The sequence below is a fragment of the Neofelis nebulosa genome, chromosome 11 (genome assembly GCF_028018385.1).
Source record: "Neofelis nebulosa isolate mNeoNeb1 chromosome 11, mNeoNeb1.pri, whole genome shotgun sequence".
NCBI lineage: Eukaryota > Metazoa > Chordata > Mammalia > Carnivora > Felidae > Neofelis > Neofelis nebulosa.
This window is the reverse complement of record NC_080792.1, coordinates 18,869,521-18,889,522: the sequence shown is the minus strand read 5'-3', so window position 1 is coordinate 18,889,522 and position 20,002 is coordinate 18,869,521. Positions and strand designations below refer to the sequence as shown.

Genomic DNA, 20,002 nt, shown 5'->3' with positions numbered 1-20,002 from the left:
TCATAGTGAAGAAAGAGACTCTACCGGTTTCTGTTTTCCTCCCAAATCACATTTTTGCTAAGAGTTGATGTTTCCTTTCTCTGTGTGTTTCCAAGTTGACTTTTAAATTTCACGTCAGTTTTCTCTTATTTGAAGGCCACTTTTAATAAAGACAAAAAGATCACCAATTCAAAGGAGACTATATAAATAGAGAGTACCGAAGCTCTTTCAAGACTCAGGCACTGGGTGCTTGGCACGCTCACAAGCAAAGTGATTTGCTCCAGGATCCTGCACTCAATTCACATGTGTGTTTCACACTATAAACCGCTCCATTGTGGAGTGGATGTCACCCCGTTGTGACTTAGTCCTGAAGAGTCGAGGTCATAGATAGGGCTTTGGAGAAATAAGGTAACCTATTGCAGTGTTTACTAATGACTGATAAGCTGTTTCTGTTAATTCTGTTTTGTGTGTGTGACAGTACTGTGTTCATTGACATTTTTGTGTGGCAGATTCTTAGCGTAATCTTTATTTCCGTAACAACATTTATACCAAAAATACATACTTTCGTGTACACATCGTTACTTAGACTATATTTGCCTTCTTGAGTTTCAGCCTAGGTAGTCTCTTCTGGTTCCCTAAGGTAGAATTAAATAGTTTCCACTATGCAGCTGTTGGTCTCATGCTGATATATCCAGGTTACGGGGGCCTTTTCAGATAATTCCATGTAAATCTGCAGTTGTTTGTCTCAATTAAAAATAGATTTTTAGAGTGATCATGGGGCCGTTCTCTGTTTCTTGACTTCTGCTTAACTTTTTTGGACAGTTTTTATTTCCTTTGTTTCTTTACCTCATTATTTTAGACCCTATAAAATACTGGTCTTAAAAACCAGTATGTTTAGCACAGTTTATACACTAGTCCCCAAAGGGTAGGCATAGTGTTTGAACTTCTTACTGCATGACTTTTTACTGTTTGTTTGGACCACATTTATGTATTCATACATTCAACAAAAGATAAAGAAAAAAATAGGATGTTGGACTACACAGTAATGGAGGAAAGGCTGCTGTCTTCGACAAGATGCCCCATGAAGCTCTCCTTTGTCAAGATCATCTTGGAACAGAGACATAAACAAAGTGACTGTATGATCTGAGCCATGGAGACATCAGGCAGATGAGATTTTCAAGCAGAGGGAGCTGCAAGTGTTCAAGCTCCAAAGTGGAAACACTCTTGGCATATTCGAGAAAGTACAAGGAGATCGGTATAGTTAGAGCAGAGTGAGCAAGGGGAGAGCAGATGACGTCTGAGAGGTGGGACCACATCATGTAGCGTCTTGAGGGATGGTTGTGAACATAAGACATGTGACTTGATTTATGGTTGAAGAGGATGTCCCCGGGCGCATGTGGGCACTGATGAAAGTGTGGATGTCAGGAACTAAACTTCTGGGATGGTAACCAGCCCAACCCCAGCAAGAAATACATTTTGTGACATTACCGAATTCCAGTTTATTCTTTTTTCACATGCTTGGGTGGTAATGGATTCTCTAACTTAGCCGAGTTTCTTTGTGATGGGCCAAGCAACAGAGATCACTGTTTTAATTTGAATATAATGAAGGGACTCTCGCCGGGTTGTGACCCAAGAAAGCTGCCCAAGTGACATGGTATCAGTGCAGGGAACTGGAGACTGAGATCCCATTTCACAAGACTCCACACACACGAGTCCTTATTCTAAGAACACTCCCTTCCAAATTTTGGAGGAATTTAAGACTTTCACGTAGGATCAGGTCAAGGCTGGGATAATTTTAAAAACGGTAGTGGATTCTCCTCTTCAATCCAGTGATACCTTTGTGGGTAGGGGTAAATAAGGCCTATCTCACTATCCTTGATCTTGACAGCCCCTCAATAGAAAACTGGTTCTAGGAGAGTAGTAGTCTAGGGGTATGGTGGATTCTGGAAACCCTCGGCAGAGATAGGCCTACTGCAGCAGCCAGTCCCTAGAGTAGACACTTATGAAGTGACTGCATGTATTTCTTCTTTTAAAAGAGACGCTGTATAAAGTTTAACAAGAAATCCAGAGATAAAAACATGCCATTAGACCTTCACTGTCTAGAACTGTTATATCACTTAGAAGTATTGCTCTAGCAGTAAATTGCAGACAATGAAAATGCAGACCTGTAACATATAGCCCTTTGCAGGCAAACTAAAGCTTTCATACCAGGAAGAGATTTTGACCTGTTTTTTCTTCCATAAATTGTGGTGTTTATAGATGGTACAGAAACATGAAGTTGATATCCAGAGCACAGAAGATGACCAATGTAACAAAAACTTTTAAGATTCTAGTTTAAATTTTGTCCACACTAATGTATTTTACCACAGGTTTGTTTTGAGGAGGAGAATTTGGAGAGATAATTATAGTCCTGTTCTGCAGAAAGATTTAGGCAATATTACCACTACATCTGTGCAAAGTTTTATCATAGATTTTGAAAATACTTCTGGAAATTTTATTTTCCTATGGCTATTAGCCGGCACAGACTATTTAAGCCGTTTGTTAGATATTATGTTCCATGTTACTCTAATAAGGAATAGATTGTGTGTGCTTAAGTGTGTAAATGCAGGTGTAGACACATGGTGATGCCCGGTACTTAAACCACTGTAATTATTGAATAATAAACTAGTGTTTTTAAACCCTTCAGATTTTTATTTTCAATTCTAAGAAATTGGATTTTGAATGCTGATTCCTACCTTCTCTGATAGAGTGACATGATGCTTTAGACAGGAAAAACTTGGAGAAACTAACTTTAATCAGTTAATAGTGGGGAAGCTTCATATGTGTCAGAAGCCTTCAGTACCCTTTCTTCTCTCAAGCCAGTATACAGAGAGGACATCCCATACCTGAGCCCAGCAAAACCAGCAGGACATCCCAATATAGTGTCTTTCTTGTGACTAAAAAGATAAAACATTAATTTTCCACTGAAAGGAAAGAAGTCATGTCACTGGGTAAGGCTCAGGGATAGGACGAAAGTATTATTGAATCCACTACTTGCTAATAAGTACCAAACAAAAAGTTTTAAAACTTAATATCTTGTTTCCTAGATTTATGAAATGTGGATGGATGTCATAATGAATGCCCAAACAGCTTTATCAGAATATCTCTGGTTTCAAAATCCTCACATTCAAACCTCTTTCTCTCTCTCTCAGCCTCTCAGAAATGTAGTCGCATGGCCAGGCAGTATTTTACTCAGTTTCAAGAAAGCATTAGAGCAGTAATTTCCTTGCTGTCATGTTTTACCTCCCCGTCCCATCTTTAAAAAGATAATAATGGAAAAGTTAGCTTGGTAGTATGACATCAAAGAGAAAAAAAAGCAACAGTTGTGTGGTAGAATTGTGCGATATCATAAATATTTAGGGTAAGCCACTTGTTCATCTGGGCAACTCATACTGAGTATATTGAAAACTCTTTGGGGATATAAAATCATACCTTAGTTACACTTGTAATAATCTTTATTCGTATCTTCCCAGGCTCCAGCCATATGGTCATGAAATCATTATGGCAAAGCATAGATCCGGAGTTCAGATACCTAATTCAGTTGAGAAAATTAATTTAGCAAAAAAGAAATAAAAGTAAATCAGCCTCTTATAACCTTCAAATCATCCTTCCTAAGCTTTCTTTTCATGTAATGCCAAATAAGTACCAAATATGTTTACTTACACTACTGTACTCGTAGCTCTCATTTGGATAAACTGGCAAATGTGGAAGATCTATGGAACTTGCCAGATAACTTTTTCTTGTGGCTAACTTACTAATTTCATTCTAAATTATTGATATCAACTTAAGCATAACATTTATGTAGCTTTTTATGATTGTTCTGCTAGAAAGAATATTTCACTGCTTAATACTCTAATAAAATATGAGAACATAATCAGATTGAATATGTACGCCTTTTCATCTTTTCTGTTTCTGTTCGAATAGAAGTATTTGCATAATAGTTACTCCAGCAGAACTGAATGTCCATATTAAATCTCGTTTGTATTTGACCCTGTTTATCGTTTGAAAATTCAAGGGTGTTTGTAATGATGAAGTTGTCTTTTCCTGCCAGTAATTATTAACGGGACTAAGTGGTATTCCACATCATTTTTCTTTCAGTTGATTTTAAGAGCCACTAAAGTGAACAGTTTTGAAAAATCTCAGTGTATTAATTATAATCTGTTAGTTTAAAAATATTATGTCAGAGCCCACTTCCACCTCCAGGTTATCTCACCTGTTTTTTTTGTTTGTTTGTTTTTGTTTGTGTTGTTGTTAAAATGTTCAATCCAGGTTCTACATGGTCAGCTATTATGAGCGGAATCACAGAATAGCCGTTGGAGCTCGCCACGGTTCAGTGGCCCTGTACGACATCCGGACTGGAAAATGTCAGGTAAATAAATCATTGCGACTTCCTCTCCATAAAGTGTGGAAGTTATTGAAAGGAGTGGGAGACTAGCGCTTCACCAGTTGACATGCTGAGCTGCTGGAACATTATGGATAATGCCAAAGGGATCAATAGTTTAATGAAGGACTCAGAGAATATAGAGCCCTACTGTCTTTATTCACTGGCGACGAAGGGCGGCCACAGATGGGTTCCTAACAGAGCCCAGAGAAAGGTGGTCCTGCTCACTAGCTCTTTGGTGGTAAATCTCTTCTTTCAAACAGAGTTTTCTGATTCTCCTATTTGTGCCATGTGTTGTCTGAGAAACTCTGGATGATACATTATTTTGATTAATAACTAACCAAAAATTAATTTCCCAAGTAAAACCAGATATTTGGCAATTATAAGACAGCATTCCAGCCAGAGTTTAAGAGAAGAAGAAAACCACAACAGCATTGAGTGTGGCTCTATAAAAGTGAGACTGATGAGATAATATATTATTTTTTATACTTTTATAACTCCTTGTATACTTTTATAACACTTTATTGCTGATGAAGAATCGTTCTTGATTTTGTTTTTCATCTCGATCACTGGGTTCTCAAAATGTGCCAGTTGGTTAGACAGGGCACATCTGGCCCTGCTCTAGATAGAGGTGAATCAAAACTCTGAGACTTTAAATCTCTTTATCCCGGAGATCATACTATTAGCAAATGGCAAAACCAAGGCTAAGCTCCCCAGTGATTATGGTAAATTTATAGTGCTCATTGATAAATAGTTCCAAGTCATAATTTCTTATGTTTCATTGTAGCATTTATCAGTGCTGATCTATTCCACCATATTAGGAATTATATTCAACTGTATTAGGAATTTCAACTGTATTATGAAGAAATTCATAAGGCTATAGCTAAAATTTTAAACTGCCTCTTAAATTTAATCAGCATTTAATTTATTCTCCAAAAGCTTCCCTGGTTGCTTTTCATGAAACCGTAGTTCTAAGAAATGGTAACAGATGTTGGGGGGGGGGGGAGAGTTTCAGGGTCAGACAAGTTTAGGGGAGACGACTGGAATGTTGAACACTTTTTTTTAAGTTTTTTAAAATTTTTATTTTATTGAGAAAGATATAGCGAGCAAGCGGGGGAGGGGCGGAGAGAGAGACAGAATACCAAGCAGTATATTTAGTACATTTAGACATTTTAGTGCCCCCATGATGTTTTTCCTACTTAGCTTCTTGATACCCCAAATGATCATTAGTGTTGTATGATTGAATAACGGTTACCTCCCAGCTCTGTATGAAAGTAAAGGTTACCCTTTCTTCTAATCACTCAGAACATGAAAATGAACCTAAATCTCTAAACTCAGTCTTCACTGCTTTAGCCAGTGACCAGTTATATCCAGTGACAATGGCACTTCGGGGATTCTCATAACTCTTTCATGGTGTCAGTGTTGTAGTATTTGAAATCAGTGAGTCAACAGTTGAAACAGAATACACAAGTATAGTTGTCATGTTCAGAAATGATGTCTTCTTAGGAGTGAATCCAAGGACTAGGAGTTTTGAACTGGGAATATGCAGTAACGCATTTCTTGAATTAGCTCTCCGCATCAGGTAACACAGAGAGGGGGACGGTTTCCCTAGCATGAGCGAAGACACAGAGATATGACATAAAACATGTAGAGAGGATAACTAGAAACTTCACTAGACTCTAAGGGTAGGATTCCGATTTTGCAGAACGGTAAGGCTTATATAACCATTATACAGGGAGAGTCACAGCTGATGGGAAGATGTGCTGTGACCTGGGCGGGGTGCCAGACTCTGAGGGGACATCCACGGGCCCAGTGGAAGCAGAGGACCCATGCCTGTGAGGGAGTGGAGGAGGAACATGTAGGGTCCCTGTCATTGTCACTCCGTTGCTTGGTAAAGGATAGAACAGAAACACTAAGTCCCTGTCCCGTACCTTTTGGCATTGGCTGCTGCTGTTTTGTTTTGTGTTTGTTTTTGTTTTTTTAAGTCCATTTTCTCTCGACTTGTTCTTCCCAAACATAATAGAAGATTATACAAAGCCACAGAATAAATACGCATATCTGTCTGGAGCATGAATTTGACTTCAGTGTAACTCTTGCCCAGATCTGCCTGCCCCGTTTCAGTAAATGTTCTACTGGGACACAGCCACACTGGTTGCTTGGACGACTTGCTCGTTGTCTGTGTTACTGTCGCACTGCAAGAGCGGAACTGAGTTGTTGTAGCCACTGAAGACCATATACTATATAGTCCGCAAAGCCGAAAATATTTAGTAGATGGCCCTTTACAGAAAAAGTTTGCTGACCTGCGCCTTGGCTAACTGAGGAGGGACGGTTAAGTCATGTAACTGCCAAGTCAGTGGAAACACTGGACTGTAATACATCAGAGAAGAATAATTAGAAACTGTGTGGCTTGAAGCCCATCTCCACCACTTACGCATCTCATAACCTCAGGGAAGTTTCTTAACCTCTCCGAGCTGAAGTTTCCCCACCGCCAGTGGTGATAGAAATAGTCCCTGTTACTGTGAGAAGTAAATCGTGTAATTGATGTGAAATTCTTAGCACGGTGCCCGCCAGGCAGTTAGTCTTAGTAAGTGCTGGTTGCTGTCATATTCACAGAAACTTGGAAACCCATCCCGTTGCAGTTAAGTTGCATTAACTTTAGACAACACGCAAGGTCACTTGAAACATCAGGGTGTTTGTGGACTCTGGGGCTAGTTCACACTCCTCACTGGTGGACCAGGGAAGCAGAGTGCCAGAGGCCATGCGTGGATTTCCTTCCTAAAGGCAGCACTTGCCGGTGGTGTTAGGCCGACTCCCGGCTGATGATGGAAATCAGAACTTTGATGTTAAAAATCCTGCTGTGGTGCTGACTACGTTTTTACCTGACAAGCGCTAACAAGTGAGGAACATACCTGACTCGACTTTTGCTTAATTAAAGAAAAAGAAACGTACCTCCCTAGGAAGTACTTAAATTTTGTCGGTAGGCAGCGTTCTCCATAAGCAGGCTAACGAAGTTCCGTGGATGCTTAGAGCTACAGGTTTGTGTGTGGTTAAACCAGCGATGAAAATCCTCCCTCTGGCAATATCTGCCTTTGGTTTGGCAGACTGGATATTATGTCTCACTGATTCGCCAATCTTTTTGAAACACATCCTTGGTGATAAATAACTGCTGGCTCTGCCAGTTTCTCCGAGGTACCTTTAGCTAGTTTCCCTCATGAAGTTCTCACGGTGTCACTTGGAGGCAGCCGATCCACTCGTGTAGATCCAGATACTTACTTTCTTTGGCCATAGTGTTAGAAAAAAGGCAGTGACCTGTGGCAGAAAGTATGGCAGAAATCATCTAAATCTTATAAGAATTTTATTAAGGAAAAGTTTAAGTTCCTTCAAGAACTCATTTTTCAAAAAAAAAAAAAAAACCACCTCATTTTTGAAGCTCATTTTTTAGTGTCTAGAACATAGTGGATGGGGGTGCCTGGGTGACTCAGTTGGTTAAGCGGCCGACTTCAGCTCAGGTCATGATCTCACGGTTCATGAGTTCGAGCCCCGCGTCAGGCTCTGTGCTGATGGCGTGGAGCCCGGAACCTGTTTCGGATTCTGTGTGTCCGTCTCTCTCTCTGCCCTTCCCCCGCTTGTACTCTGTTTCTCTCTCTCTCTCTCTCTCTCTCTCAAAAATAAACATTAAAAAAATTTTTTTAAAAGAACATAGTGGATGCATAATAAAATACATGTTGATCAAATAAAACACGGTGAGTTTTAGGAGTAAAAAATATAGTAAGAAACATTGTATGACGTAAATAAAAATAAAGTATCCTTAATTATATTAAATATGTATTTGTAATCTTAGGCATAATTATATTCTGGTATGTCAGAAACCCTCCCTCCCTTCTTCCTCTAATTGTTGTTTCTAAGGGATATCGGATAGGATATTTTTTCAGAAATAGCCCAGAGAACCTCTTTGTTATGAGTCATGAAAAGTACCTGTATGTGTCTTGGTGAATCCGTCTTTACTGACCCCTTTTAAAAAATGCATTTTGTAATCCTTTCTGTAGCTACCATTTGCTCCCGTCCTTTCTCTCACTAGTGTACATATTGAATGACTGGCCTGTAGCTCCTCCTTCGCCCCACACCTTCTAGCTTCCACCTTTGCAGAGCCACTGAAACCACATACTCAGACATCACTGGGGTTCTCTGGTCCACACCATGACCAAGGGGTCCCTCTTCTCACATTCTGTCTTTTGACTTCCACAGCTCTATCACTTATCTTGATTTTTCATTTTACTGTAGCCTTAGCTGGTTTTCTTAATGTCTTGGGGTATCCTAATGTTAATTTTTTATATATATAAATTTTTAAATATTTATTTATTTTGAGACAGGTGGGGCAGAGAGAGAGGGAGGGAGAATGAGTTCTAAGCAGGCACTGAACTGTCAGCGTGCCCAACATGGAGCTTGAGCTCACAAACCATGAGATCATGATCTGAGCCAAAACCAAGAGCCAGACGTGTAACCAACTGAGCCAGTCAGATGCCCCCAACCCCTAATGTTACTTCTTACTGCTCTACTGCCCAGAGCCTGATTTTCTTCACTCACCTGTTCTTTTCCCTGACTTTGGCTAAGAATCCATACATTATCATTGACTATTCCTCTTAGCAGGTGAGACAGATCAGGTCTACAGCCTGGGCTCAGCCTAAACTCCAGCCCTAAGGCTTTTATCTGCTAGACATTTCCATTTCGCTTCTTGTCATTGTTTCAGATTCAGTGTTTTAGAAAATCTCTCCAAGGCTACATTCTACCTGCTTCTTTCCTAACCTGCCTTTTTCTGTTAAGGGCCCAATTATATAATGATATCACAATTCCTATTCCTTGTCCTTCACCCATTCATACCCAGTCACTGAGCTCAGTCAACTTTTCTTAGCAATATACCTGAAATCTACCTTTTCTTCTGCTAACAACCTAAATTAGGCCCTTGACCTGTGTGCTTCAAGGTCTTTGAGATTCTGGCCTTGATTGTCATACATAATCCCCTCCTCCTCTGAGCTCCGTTTTATTCAATAACACTGTGCCGTGCTGTCCCCTGTCCTCCTCCTCTCCCAGGGTATGTAGGAAAGCATTCAAAAATATCTGTAGGATGATCTGTTGCAAACACAGTAAAGATTTCAAGAAACGCCCCTTTCCCATTACACTTCTCTTTAGATTATATTGAAATGTCTGATTTCACTGAATATATACAGCTGTACAGTTGCTGTATATTTAAATTTTTTTTTTTTTTAACATTTATTTATTTTTGAGATAGAGAGAGACAGAGCATGAACGGGGGAGGGTCAGAGAGAGAGGGAGACAGAGAATCTGAAACGGGCTCCAGGCTCTGAGCAGTCAGCACAGAGCCCGATGCGGGGCTCAAACTCACATACCGCGAGATCGTGACCTGAGCCGAAGTCGGACGCTTAACCGACTGAGCCACCCAGGCGCCCCAAGTTGCTGTATATTTATAGGTGAAGTGCTGCTGGTTAACAGAAATGCTGAGGATAATCCACATTAACATAATGAAAATTGGCCCTGTTTTCATTAACGTTTCTATAGAAATTTATTTTCCTTTGACCTTCCTTTGAATTCCTTACACCCCCGTGAATCTATATGGCCTTCTCAAATTCTTTACTTCTACCATATTTCTAGTTTGGATAAATTATAATTATTTCTTTAATAGCATTTGTGACCTACCAAATTTGATATTAAAATTAATTAGCAAGTTATATATTTATGTCTAATAGCAGTATTAGAGCAGATTCTGGAGGCAGACTGACTTGGGTTTGAATCCTTGCTCAGCCCTTATTAGCTTTGTGGCCTGAGCAAGGTACTTAAATTCTTTATGCTTTAGGGTTTTTATTTTTTGCCTATAAAATGGACATAATAACTCTCATAACATTGCGTTGTAAAGATTAAAAGAATGTATATAAAGCAAATGTCAGCCAATAGTAAGGGCTTAAAAACTGTTACCATCATAATTATTATTTAGTCATTAGTTAAATAATCAGTCAGCCTCATTCTGTTCACTCCTGCTGTTGTACGTTATACTTCATACCAAGTAAATCTATTACAATTTCTTTCTTACGATTTTCTTTGCTGCTATTTCCAGGACTACTTGATTAATCTTGCAAGTAGAATGAATGGAATATCAAGCCAAGTAATTAGCAGATTTCACCATTTGACTGATCTGTCCTCATCCATTTATGTTTAATAGTTGTCCTTTTGTTTATCCTGATTTTCCATACCATTAATCTGTTGTCCTACTGATACACTTTTTTTCAATGATTTTTTAAAAATCATTACAAATACTACTTTTAGTGTTACTGCTATATAAGAATCTTTTCAAGTAAAGTAATTTTAGGCCAATTTTTAAATATACTATTCTCAGCTGCCAGCATAGCTCAGTTTTTGGCCCATCTGATTGCGTATGTTTAAAGTCTTCTATTAATCACCACTGGATTTGTTTTTAAGAACTTTATTACTATGTAATTTTCCACACCTGTTTTCTTCATCCTTTTTAAGATATAAAAGATGAAGTCAGTAATTCAGCCATTTGATTATTATTATTTTCAGTTTCTCACTTGTTAGCATAATTTTTTTGTAGTTTCTCTCGGTTTCAACAGGAGTGGTTGTGAGTGTTCTCATTCTCCCTCATTTGCATATGATGTGTTCCTTATCCCTTTGTTACTTATCTATTGAAATTCAGTCTAGTTCATTTATAAACTTAACCTTTTTATGTAAACCACAAGCCATTTTTATGATCCATAGGTGGGTGGCTGCTTTCATAACTCAAAAGAAAACTGTCGTTAGAATCTTAACTAGTTTTTATTAGGTCTAAAGTTGGTGTAAAATTTTTTATTCTGCTTCATCTCTGAATCTGGCAGGCTATCGCCAATGCCTGATTCGGTTTCTCTGACAGAAGTATTTTGTTTTCTTTTTTCTTTTTTTTTTACTTTTTTTTTATTTAATTTTTTTTTAATTTACATCCAAATTAGTTAGTATATAGTGCAACAATGATTTCAGGAGTAGATTCCTTAATGCCCCTTACCCATTTAGCCCATCCTCCCTCCCACACTTCCTCCAGTAACCTTCTGTTTGTTCTTCATATTTATGAGTCTCTTATGCTTTGTCCCCCTCCCTGTTTTTATATTATTTTTGATTCCCTTCCCTTATGTTCATCTGTTTTGTCTCATAAGTCCTCATATGAGTGAAGTCATATGATATTTGTCTTTCTCTGACTAATTTCACTTAGCATAATACCCTCCAGTTCCATCCACGTAGTCGCAAATGGCAAGATTTCATTCTTTTTGATTGCTGAGTAATCCTCCATTGTATATATATCCCACATCTTCTTTATCCATTCATCCATCGATGGGCATTTGGGCTCTTTCCATACTTTGGCTATTGTTGATAGTGCTGCTCTAAACATTGGGGTGCATGTGCCCCTTCGAAACAACACACCTGTATCCCTTGGATAAATACCTAGTAGTGCAATTGCTGGGTCGTAGGGTAGTTCTATTTTTAGTTTTTTGAGGAACCTCCATACTGTTTTCCACAGTGGCTGCACCAACTTGCATTCCCAAGTATTTTGTTTTCTTTGACAATAATCTGCTGATACCTAGCCAGTCAGAGTTGAGTAATTTGGATAATTTCCATCCTCTCCTTGAGAAGTCTAGATACAGTGTTTGAATGATTAGCATTTACATGAGACCAAGAGAAGAGGAAGAGGTGTGGCAGCTGGTGAAAGAGGAAGTCTACCTGCTTTTTTCTCTGGCATTCCATTTTTTCCCAAAATGAATTATATTGATTGCTTCTTTCAATTATAGATGTAATTCGTGTTCATTTAAAAAATAACCTGAAGCAGTAACAAAATATTTAAAGCGGAAAGTTAAAGTCTACTGTTACCTGTAGTTTAAATTCCTGTTTTAGCTGTTTGAATACTTTGAGTCTTGTTTCTGTAATATACAAATAATATTATTCCCTCCCTCTTCCCCAGTATAATAGTTTCCTGCAGCCTGCTTTTTTTTGTACTTAACAGTGTTTTATCTCTTCCTGTGAGTCCATATATCTCCTTCGATAATAGCAAGTATGTGATGAATGCTTACTTTTAGCTGTAAATAAAACAGGCATACTGCCCTCAACTAGCTGCTGTTCTAGTGAGAGGAGAGGAGACAAGTAAGAAACTAACAAGGAAATATCAGGTAGTGGTAGGATAATACAGTGGAATGATTGGGTACTGCTTTAGGGACTCAGGGGTGAGCACATTGAGGGGATGGCATTTAACCTCAGACTGTGCCACCATCTAGAAGAAGGGCATTATAAGGAGCAGGTAGTATAGAGAGTAAGGTTTGAACATTGAAAAGTTTGGGGAACAGAGGAAAGGCAAGTGCAGAGGGCACTGATTTTGTGAGCAAGTAGAAGATAGTTTTGAGATGGCATGGGATAGGAAAGGAAGAATTCCAATCCAGAGGGCCAGGGTGGGGATCTCGGATTTGATTCTAGTATGATGAAATGCCTTCAGCAAATTTTAAGCAGGGAAATTATATGATCTGTATTTTAAAATTATTTTGTATTTGTTGTTTTTGGAAGGCTTTTGTTCTTTATTTCACAACATTGGATTCATAGGAAATACACTACTCTGAAAGTTAAAAAAAAAATCTTAGCGCATCATAGCTAGAATTCCCAGGTGACAAACATTAATCTAGCGTGTTCCTTATAAAATGTAAAATACTTTATATTTTTCATGTAAAATACTTTAGAAAACTGTTTTTCTATTGATGAAATATTCAAATTGAATCCAGCTTTGCGTTCTTACAAACAAGGATGCAGTAAACATCTTTGAATATATGTCTTTATACACTAATACTTTCTTCTCTGTAAGATAGGTTCTAAAAATTGGAATCGGGGTGATCCATTTTTATTTTAAAAGATTGCTTGCTGCTGAGGTGGGAGTCGGGTTGTTGCAGTGGAAACGGAGAAGAGTGGAAAGATGAAGGAGAGCCACCAGGTTTTGGTGATTGTTCACATGTAGGTGCGGTGCGGGGCTGTTAAGGGGGAGGCGGGGGTGAGACAGAAGAATTCAGGGTGATCCAGGTGTGAGCCATGAGCAGCTCTTACAGATGGATTATGACGCCGTAACAACCGGGAGAAAAGCAGGCTGGGAGTAGGAATGAAGTTCAGGACGTCAGCATTGGACACATTAAGGGCAAAGGGCTGTTTTAATCGGTTTGGATGACTGCATAGTATTCCAAAACACAGATGTAGGAGAGACCATTGATCAGTCCTCTATCAATTAACATTTAAGCTCTCTACCCTGCCTTTCTCACCATTACAAACAGTGTTGCATTGAATGGCCTAATTTATATAACTTTTCATGCCTATCTGATATGTTAGAGTAAATTCCTGGTTGTAGAGTACTAAGTCAGAAGATTTCTGCCTCTGATTGCCAGAATGCTCTGAAACTTGAAACTGCCCACAGTTGATGGGCATTAGTTTTTCACACCCTCCCTAATATTCCTGTGAATAACAAACAGAATGACTCTTGAACCACAATTATTCTTATAAAAAATGAAACCTCACAGTTTGTGTGTTTTGCTCTTGTATTTGTCATCCTATTCAACGGACAATTTATCCATTTATTGAGGAGTTATCATTCATCTTATCTTTTTTTTTTTTTTTTTTTTAATTTTTTTTTTCAACATTTTTTATTTATTTTTGGGACAGAGAGAGACAGAGCATGAACGGGGGAGGGGCAGAGAGAGAGGGAGACACAGAATCGGAAACAGGCTCCAGGCTCCGAGCCATCAGCCCAGAGCCTGACGCGGGGCTCAAACTCACGGACCGCGAGATCGTGACCTGGCTGAAGTCGGACGCTTAACCGACTGCGCCACCCAGGCGCCCCTCATTCATCTTATCTTTTAAAGTATCATACAAAAATAAAGTTAAAATTAAAAAATTTTATGATGGCTCTTCTCTGTACCAGATACCATATTATAAGCAAGATAGCAACAAAATAAATAGGAACTGTTCCTACCCTCAAGGAGTTTATGATTTGGTATGTGAGATAAGACATAAGCCCATAATTGAAATACTGTGATCATGCTTTCTAGCAGGGCAATCTAGAATGCTGTGGGAGAACATAGGAGGCACGCTAGCCCAGACTTGCTTAGGAATCTCGGGAGAATGGTCTGGAAGGGTTCTCTAAAGGAGAGGGCATCTGAATTGAGCCATTAGCAATTAGAAAAGAGGAAAGGGAAGGGACATTATGCCAGGCAGAAGGCATAATTCTGCATAATTTACAACATCTGCAAAGCCCGGAGGAAGAAGAAAGCTTAAGGGAAGCTTGCTTATGAAAAACCAAAAGCTTTGTCCCAGATTATGTGAATGGTTCATGTCATAGCAATTTTCAGATTAGCATTACACCTGGAATTGCATAAATCTTAAAACAGTTTTTCCAGTAGATCAGTAGAGACACCCTTTATCTGTGACTTATTAAATACTAAGTCAGTAACAGATTTTGTAAAGTTATATGCTGTTAGCAAAGTGTTAAAGAAACGACTGAATGCTGGCTTTCTCCATAAATAATATTTTATTTCCATAAAAGAATATTTTTCCATAAATAATATTTTTAAAAAGGGGCTTGGCAAGATATGAAAATGTTTTCAGCATGAGATTTAAAGCACTCTAGTGAAAATAAACCATATAATTCTCTCTAATACGTTTAATTTTGGCAAGCAGTCTAAGGCTACTATATATCAAAAGAAAGCTAATATTCAAGACTTAACAAAACTGTCAGCAAACACACCTATATTAATAGAAGTTTGGAAAACAATATGTTCTTCTCTCTAAAAATAACAAAGATTTTACTCGTAGTTAGAAGGAGCTATGGACCTTAGGGATCTGGTGGACGGTAAGATTGATGTTTCTTTAAGGCAGAGTTTTGAAGCTTCGGGCACAGTTTTCACTGAGCAGAAGTCTATAACGCTTATACATCAAGGGCACTTATGTGGTGATTGCAAAAATTGCAGTGACAATTGACTACAGTACTTAGTCAGACTGTGACATTTTAGGTATTTTCTTCCTGCTCTTTTCAGCAGCTGGTTTTATGGCAGGTGCAACCAGAAATATGGCATCGGGGGTGATAGTAAGATGAATGGTTGGGGAAGACAATGGCTTCCTGACACCGTGTTGAAGAATTACCTAACAAGCTTCCTGTTTTGAAAGTGAAATGCTATTTAGAGAAGAATCTCTGGGAAGAGAAACAGATATCTGGAGCAGTGCTTGAAGTCAGGCCATCATTTATTCTGGAAGTTTAAACATTTTTGAAGAATATTTTGAACTGACTGTGTGTGTTTCTGTTGTTTATCTCCTCTTATCACTCGCTGAGTATTTCTTATATCTGTGTTACACTTTGAATGGTGGCATTCAGGATTTTTGCACCAAGAAGGAAAATTAAAACACTTGGTAATATCTGTAGTTGGAAATACATCAGTCAGAGAATTCTGTTTACAAGCCCAGCAGAGTTGTTACAAGCATTTCAACATCCTTGCACAAGCTTAGATAGACTAACGTTTATTTTTAATCTCAAATTCACGTTTTATCTACATTTCTAAATGCCATTCAATTTCCTTGCTAGCTGTCTCTTTTTCCTCTTCTTTTTTTTTTTTTTTTTTTAAATTTTTTTTTTTCAACGTTTTTTATTCATTTTTTGGGACAGAGAGAGACAGAGCATGAACGGGGGAGGGGCAGAGAGAGAGGGAGACACAGAATCGGAAACAGGCTCCAGGCTCCGAGCCATCAGCCCAGAGCCTGACGCGGGGCTCGAACTCACGGACCGCGAGATCGTGACCTGGCTGAAGTCGAATCGGAAACAGGCTCCAGGCTCCGAGCCATCAGCCCAGAGCCTGACGCGGGGCTCGAACTCACGGACCGCGAGATCGTGACCTGGCTGAAGTCGGACGCTTAACCGACTGCGCCACCCAGGCGCCCCTCTTTTTCCTCTTAACACATAAAAAAAAAATGAAAGTGCACATGTGTATGTATATATGTATGTGTGTTCAGGTATTTAGATATCCCATGTATACTTAGTATATAAAATTAGAAAATATTAGGTGAGTCACAGATCATTGAATTCATTCTGGATGCATTGCTTTGTAGTCTTTGTATCCACTCTTGATATATAAGGTACTTAGAACAAGGACTGGCATGTAGTAACCATTCAATAAATTTGATTCATAAGTACCCTAAAACACATATGAGGGCATGCCTCTATAGCTCATGATAGGTTCTAAATAGATGTTGATGATTTAAATGAGCTTTCTGTCAAAATTTGGTAGCTCCTATCCTAAATAGAGCTCTTGATGGAGTTCACATCTCAGTGGGGGAGGAGGTCAGAGGAGGTACATAAAAGTCCCTGGATCTAGCAGAGTCAGCCCCAGAAGCTGCTCAGTTCATCAGAAATGTTGCTCAAGTGTGGAATCATGTAAAATTATATGTATCTTAAACATTTCATTTTAATTTAAATCCTGTCAAGATAATTTTATTTTTCTTCTCTTGATGTGAGACCAACGCTTTTCCTTTCTATAATTGGACCACTGATTATAGTTCTAGAACATTCTTCCTGAGCCATGCCATCTTCTGTTTAAGTAAGCTGAGAAATTAAAGATACATATAAAGCAGTCTCAGAGTATCAGAGACGCCTGGGTGGCTCAGTCAGTTAAGCATCCGACTTTGACTTCGGCGCAGGTCATGACCTCACCATTCCCAGGTTTGAGCCCCACGTCAGGCTCTGTGCTGACAGCTCAGAGCCTGAAGCCTATTTCGGATTCTGTGTCTCCCTCTGTGTCTCTGCCCCATCCCCACTCATGCGCACACATGTGCTCTCTCTCCCTCTCTCTCTCTCAAAAATAAACATTAAAAAGAAATTTTTTTTTAAGCAGTCTCAGAGTATAATCCTAGATGTTTATACTTTGCCCGGTCTTGTGCATTTGTCTCACACCTAATTTCATGAGTGTGTCTATGTATGTGTCCTTCTAGAGCCATCTTCCCACTGGTATTTTATAATTTCATCTGATATTTATTTCAACTGCCTATTTATGTTGACAAGCACAACTAGCATGGCTTTGGTTAACTCCAGGTCAAAGAGCGCCCACCTCGGGGGAGCAGTGGTGAGTGAGCCTGTTGACTGCTGGCATTCCTCAGGGAGTGGGCATCAGTCAGGATGCTTTACAGAGGGAATAGGGTGTATTGGTTAATGCCAAGCGTCAGTAAAGTCAAGGTCATTTGAGAGGCATTCTGTTGCACGGTGCCCAGAAGTATTTACGCGACACCATGGAATGCAGAAGGGAATGAATGACCACTCCTGTGGGCGAGGTATTTCCAACCCAGCAGAGATGACAGAGATGAAACGAGTGAGTGCGATCAAGGGTGTCGCTGCCACCACAGAGGGTGACAGGCCACTAGGTAGGAAAGGGTGAGTCCCGTGGAGGTAGGAAACAAGAACAGGAAAAGGTTCCTGAAGAAGGTGACATTTGAGTTGCATCTTGGGTAGCTGTTCCGTAGGCACACGTGGAGGAAGAAAACTTTTCGGACAGAGGGTGAAACATCAGTAGTAGTGCAGAGGCATTGTTTAGCTTATGTGCATCCCAGGAACTTTAGGGTTTGGGCTGTGCTGGGAGCAGAGGCTGCAAGGGAGTGTGGAAGTGAGAAGGGAAGAGAGAGAAAGCCAGCGGGGAGGAGGGGTGACATGGTGGGAGGCCTCTCCTCGATGGATTGCTCCATAGTTTCAGTGCCATAGGTCAGCAGAGACAAACTCAGAAGCCTACACAGGTAAGGCAGGGAGCATGAATTCATAGAACAAAGTAAGCCCACTTGGTTTATCTTTCATTTTTCCATGGTTGATAGCACTTTTCCAAAGAATGTTTATCATTTTTTTTAAGAGCGGGTTTGTTTATTTATTTTGAGAGAGAGAGCATGTGCAGGTAGAGGAGGGGTGGAGGGAGGGCCAGAGAGAGAGAGAATCTTAAGCAGGCTCCATGCCCCCAGCGCAGAGCCCAAATGCAGAGCTGGAGCTCACAACTGTGAGATCATGATGTGAGTCGAAGGACGCTTAGCCGACTGAGCCACCTAGGCGCCCCAGAAATGTTTATCTTTCTAACGCTACTCTCTGGAAAACAGCAGTGTAAGCCTTTAGTAAAATGCTACGGGCTATTCTCCGTGAATAGTAGGGATAGAACTGGGAGGGGGGGCTGCTGTGGCGCCTGTGTAGACAGATCAGCTGCAGCTCAGTTCCTGTCAGTGGTGCCGTGTGGAATTGTGGACCTAGTGTTGCCTTATCTTCTGATTTTTCAAGAGGGCTGAAAATACAGAGTTTTATTTAAAACTCTCCCAGTTTTTCAATGCTAGTGACTAATCTAAATGTCTTTAGAGTCAGTACTATGCTGAATGCATAGTGGCACATCCAGAGGGACCGTCGGAAGGGTTTGAAGCAGAGGCAACCGGATCACATACTCCATTTTGGAAGTTCGGGGCTACAGAGGATGAAATGAAGAAAGTTTGTTCTGTGAGGCTTAGTGAAGGTTCAGGCAACAGTTGATCGGGACTTAAAAGGAATCTGTGGTGGCCAAGTGAAGAAAAGGGGTAGGAAGCAATGATAGAGAATAAGTAGATTCTGATAAGGCTTAAAATACAGTATCTACCCTTCTCAAAGGCAGCATATATAGTATATACACTTAAGTATATATACTAAATTACAATATAAAGTGATGCCATAATGAAAAAGTAAAAGCCACATTTTCTGGAAAAAAAAATTCAGAAAGGGGTGGGCTGTGTATAAACTGGTGGAGAAGATAGTCATGTAAGGTAAAGATTTAGGAGGTATCTGGCTGGCCCAGTTGGAGCACGTGGCCCTTAATCTCGGGGTTGAGGGTTCGAGCCCCATGTTGGGTGTGGAGATTACTTTAAAATCTTTAAAAAAAAAAAAAAAGATTTAGGTTAGGCATAGAGAGGAATTTTTAAAGTAAAGGACTTGTGGAATTGTTGGAAATATTTAATAGGATATTTCATCTACAAAGTAATAGCAGCCACAAAAGATGATTTAGTTTTTCATGTTTATTCATTTTTGAGAGAGAGAGAGAACGCAAGCGAGGACTTGTGAGTCAGGAGAGAGGTAGGGAGAGAGGGAGACACAGAATCCAAAGCAGGCTCCAGGCTCCAGGCTGTCAGCACAGAGCCCTACCTGGGGCTTGAACTCACAAACGTGAGATCATGACATGAGCTGAAGTTGTACGCTTAACCGACTGAGCCACCCAGGCGACCCAAAAGAGGCCTTAATTTAAAGAACTTATTATTTTGTATAAGAAGACATCCAGAAGTGGCTGGTAAAGTGAGCAGCTCAGTGGTATGGTCAGGGACCCCAGTCTTTCCGTCTCTCTGTTTTGCTGCATTCGGTGTGTTGGTCTTGGGCTAGACGGCCACCACAGACCTAACCACCTATGCAGAGAATACCATCCAGAGGCAGTAAGGAGAAACTTTTAAAGTAAATACCCACCCTGAGAAAACCTTGTGTCTCAATTGACCAGAACTGTA

The 20,002-nt window shown here is 39.8% G+C and overlaps 1 protein-coding gene across 4 annotated transcripts in view; it reads left to right on the top strand.

The window, feature by feature from the left end:
- Positions 1 to 20,002, top strand: part of WDR7 (WD repeat domain 7) — a 357,356-nt gene that overhangs the window by 280,016 nt on the left and 57,338 nt on the right. For all 4 annotated transcript variants that reach the window (XM_058691984.1, XM_058691985.1, XM_058691986.1 and 1 more), the window contains one exon: positions 4,288 to 4,387. In XM_058691984.1, the coding sequence (XP_058547967.1) occupies positions 4,288 to 4,387 (100 nt within the window). The remainder of the gene's footprint in view (positions 1 to 4,287; positions 4,388 to 20,002) is intronic.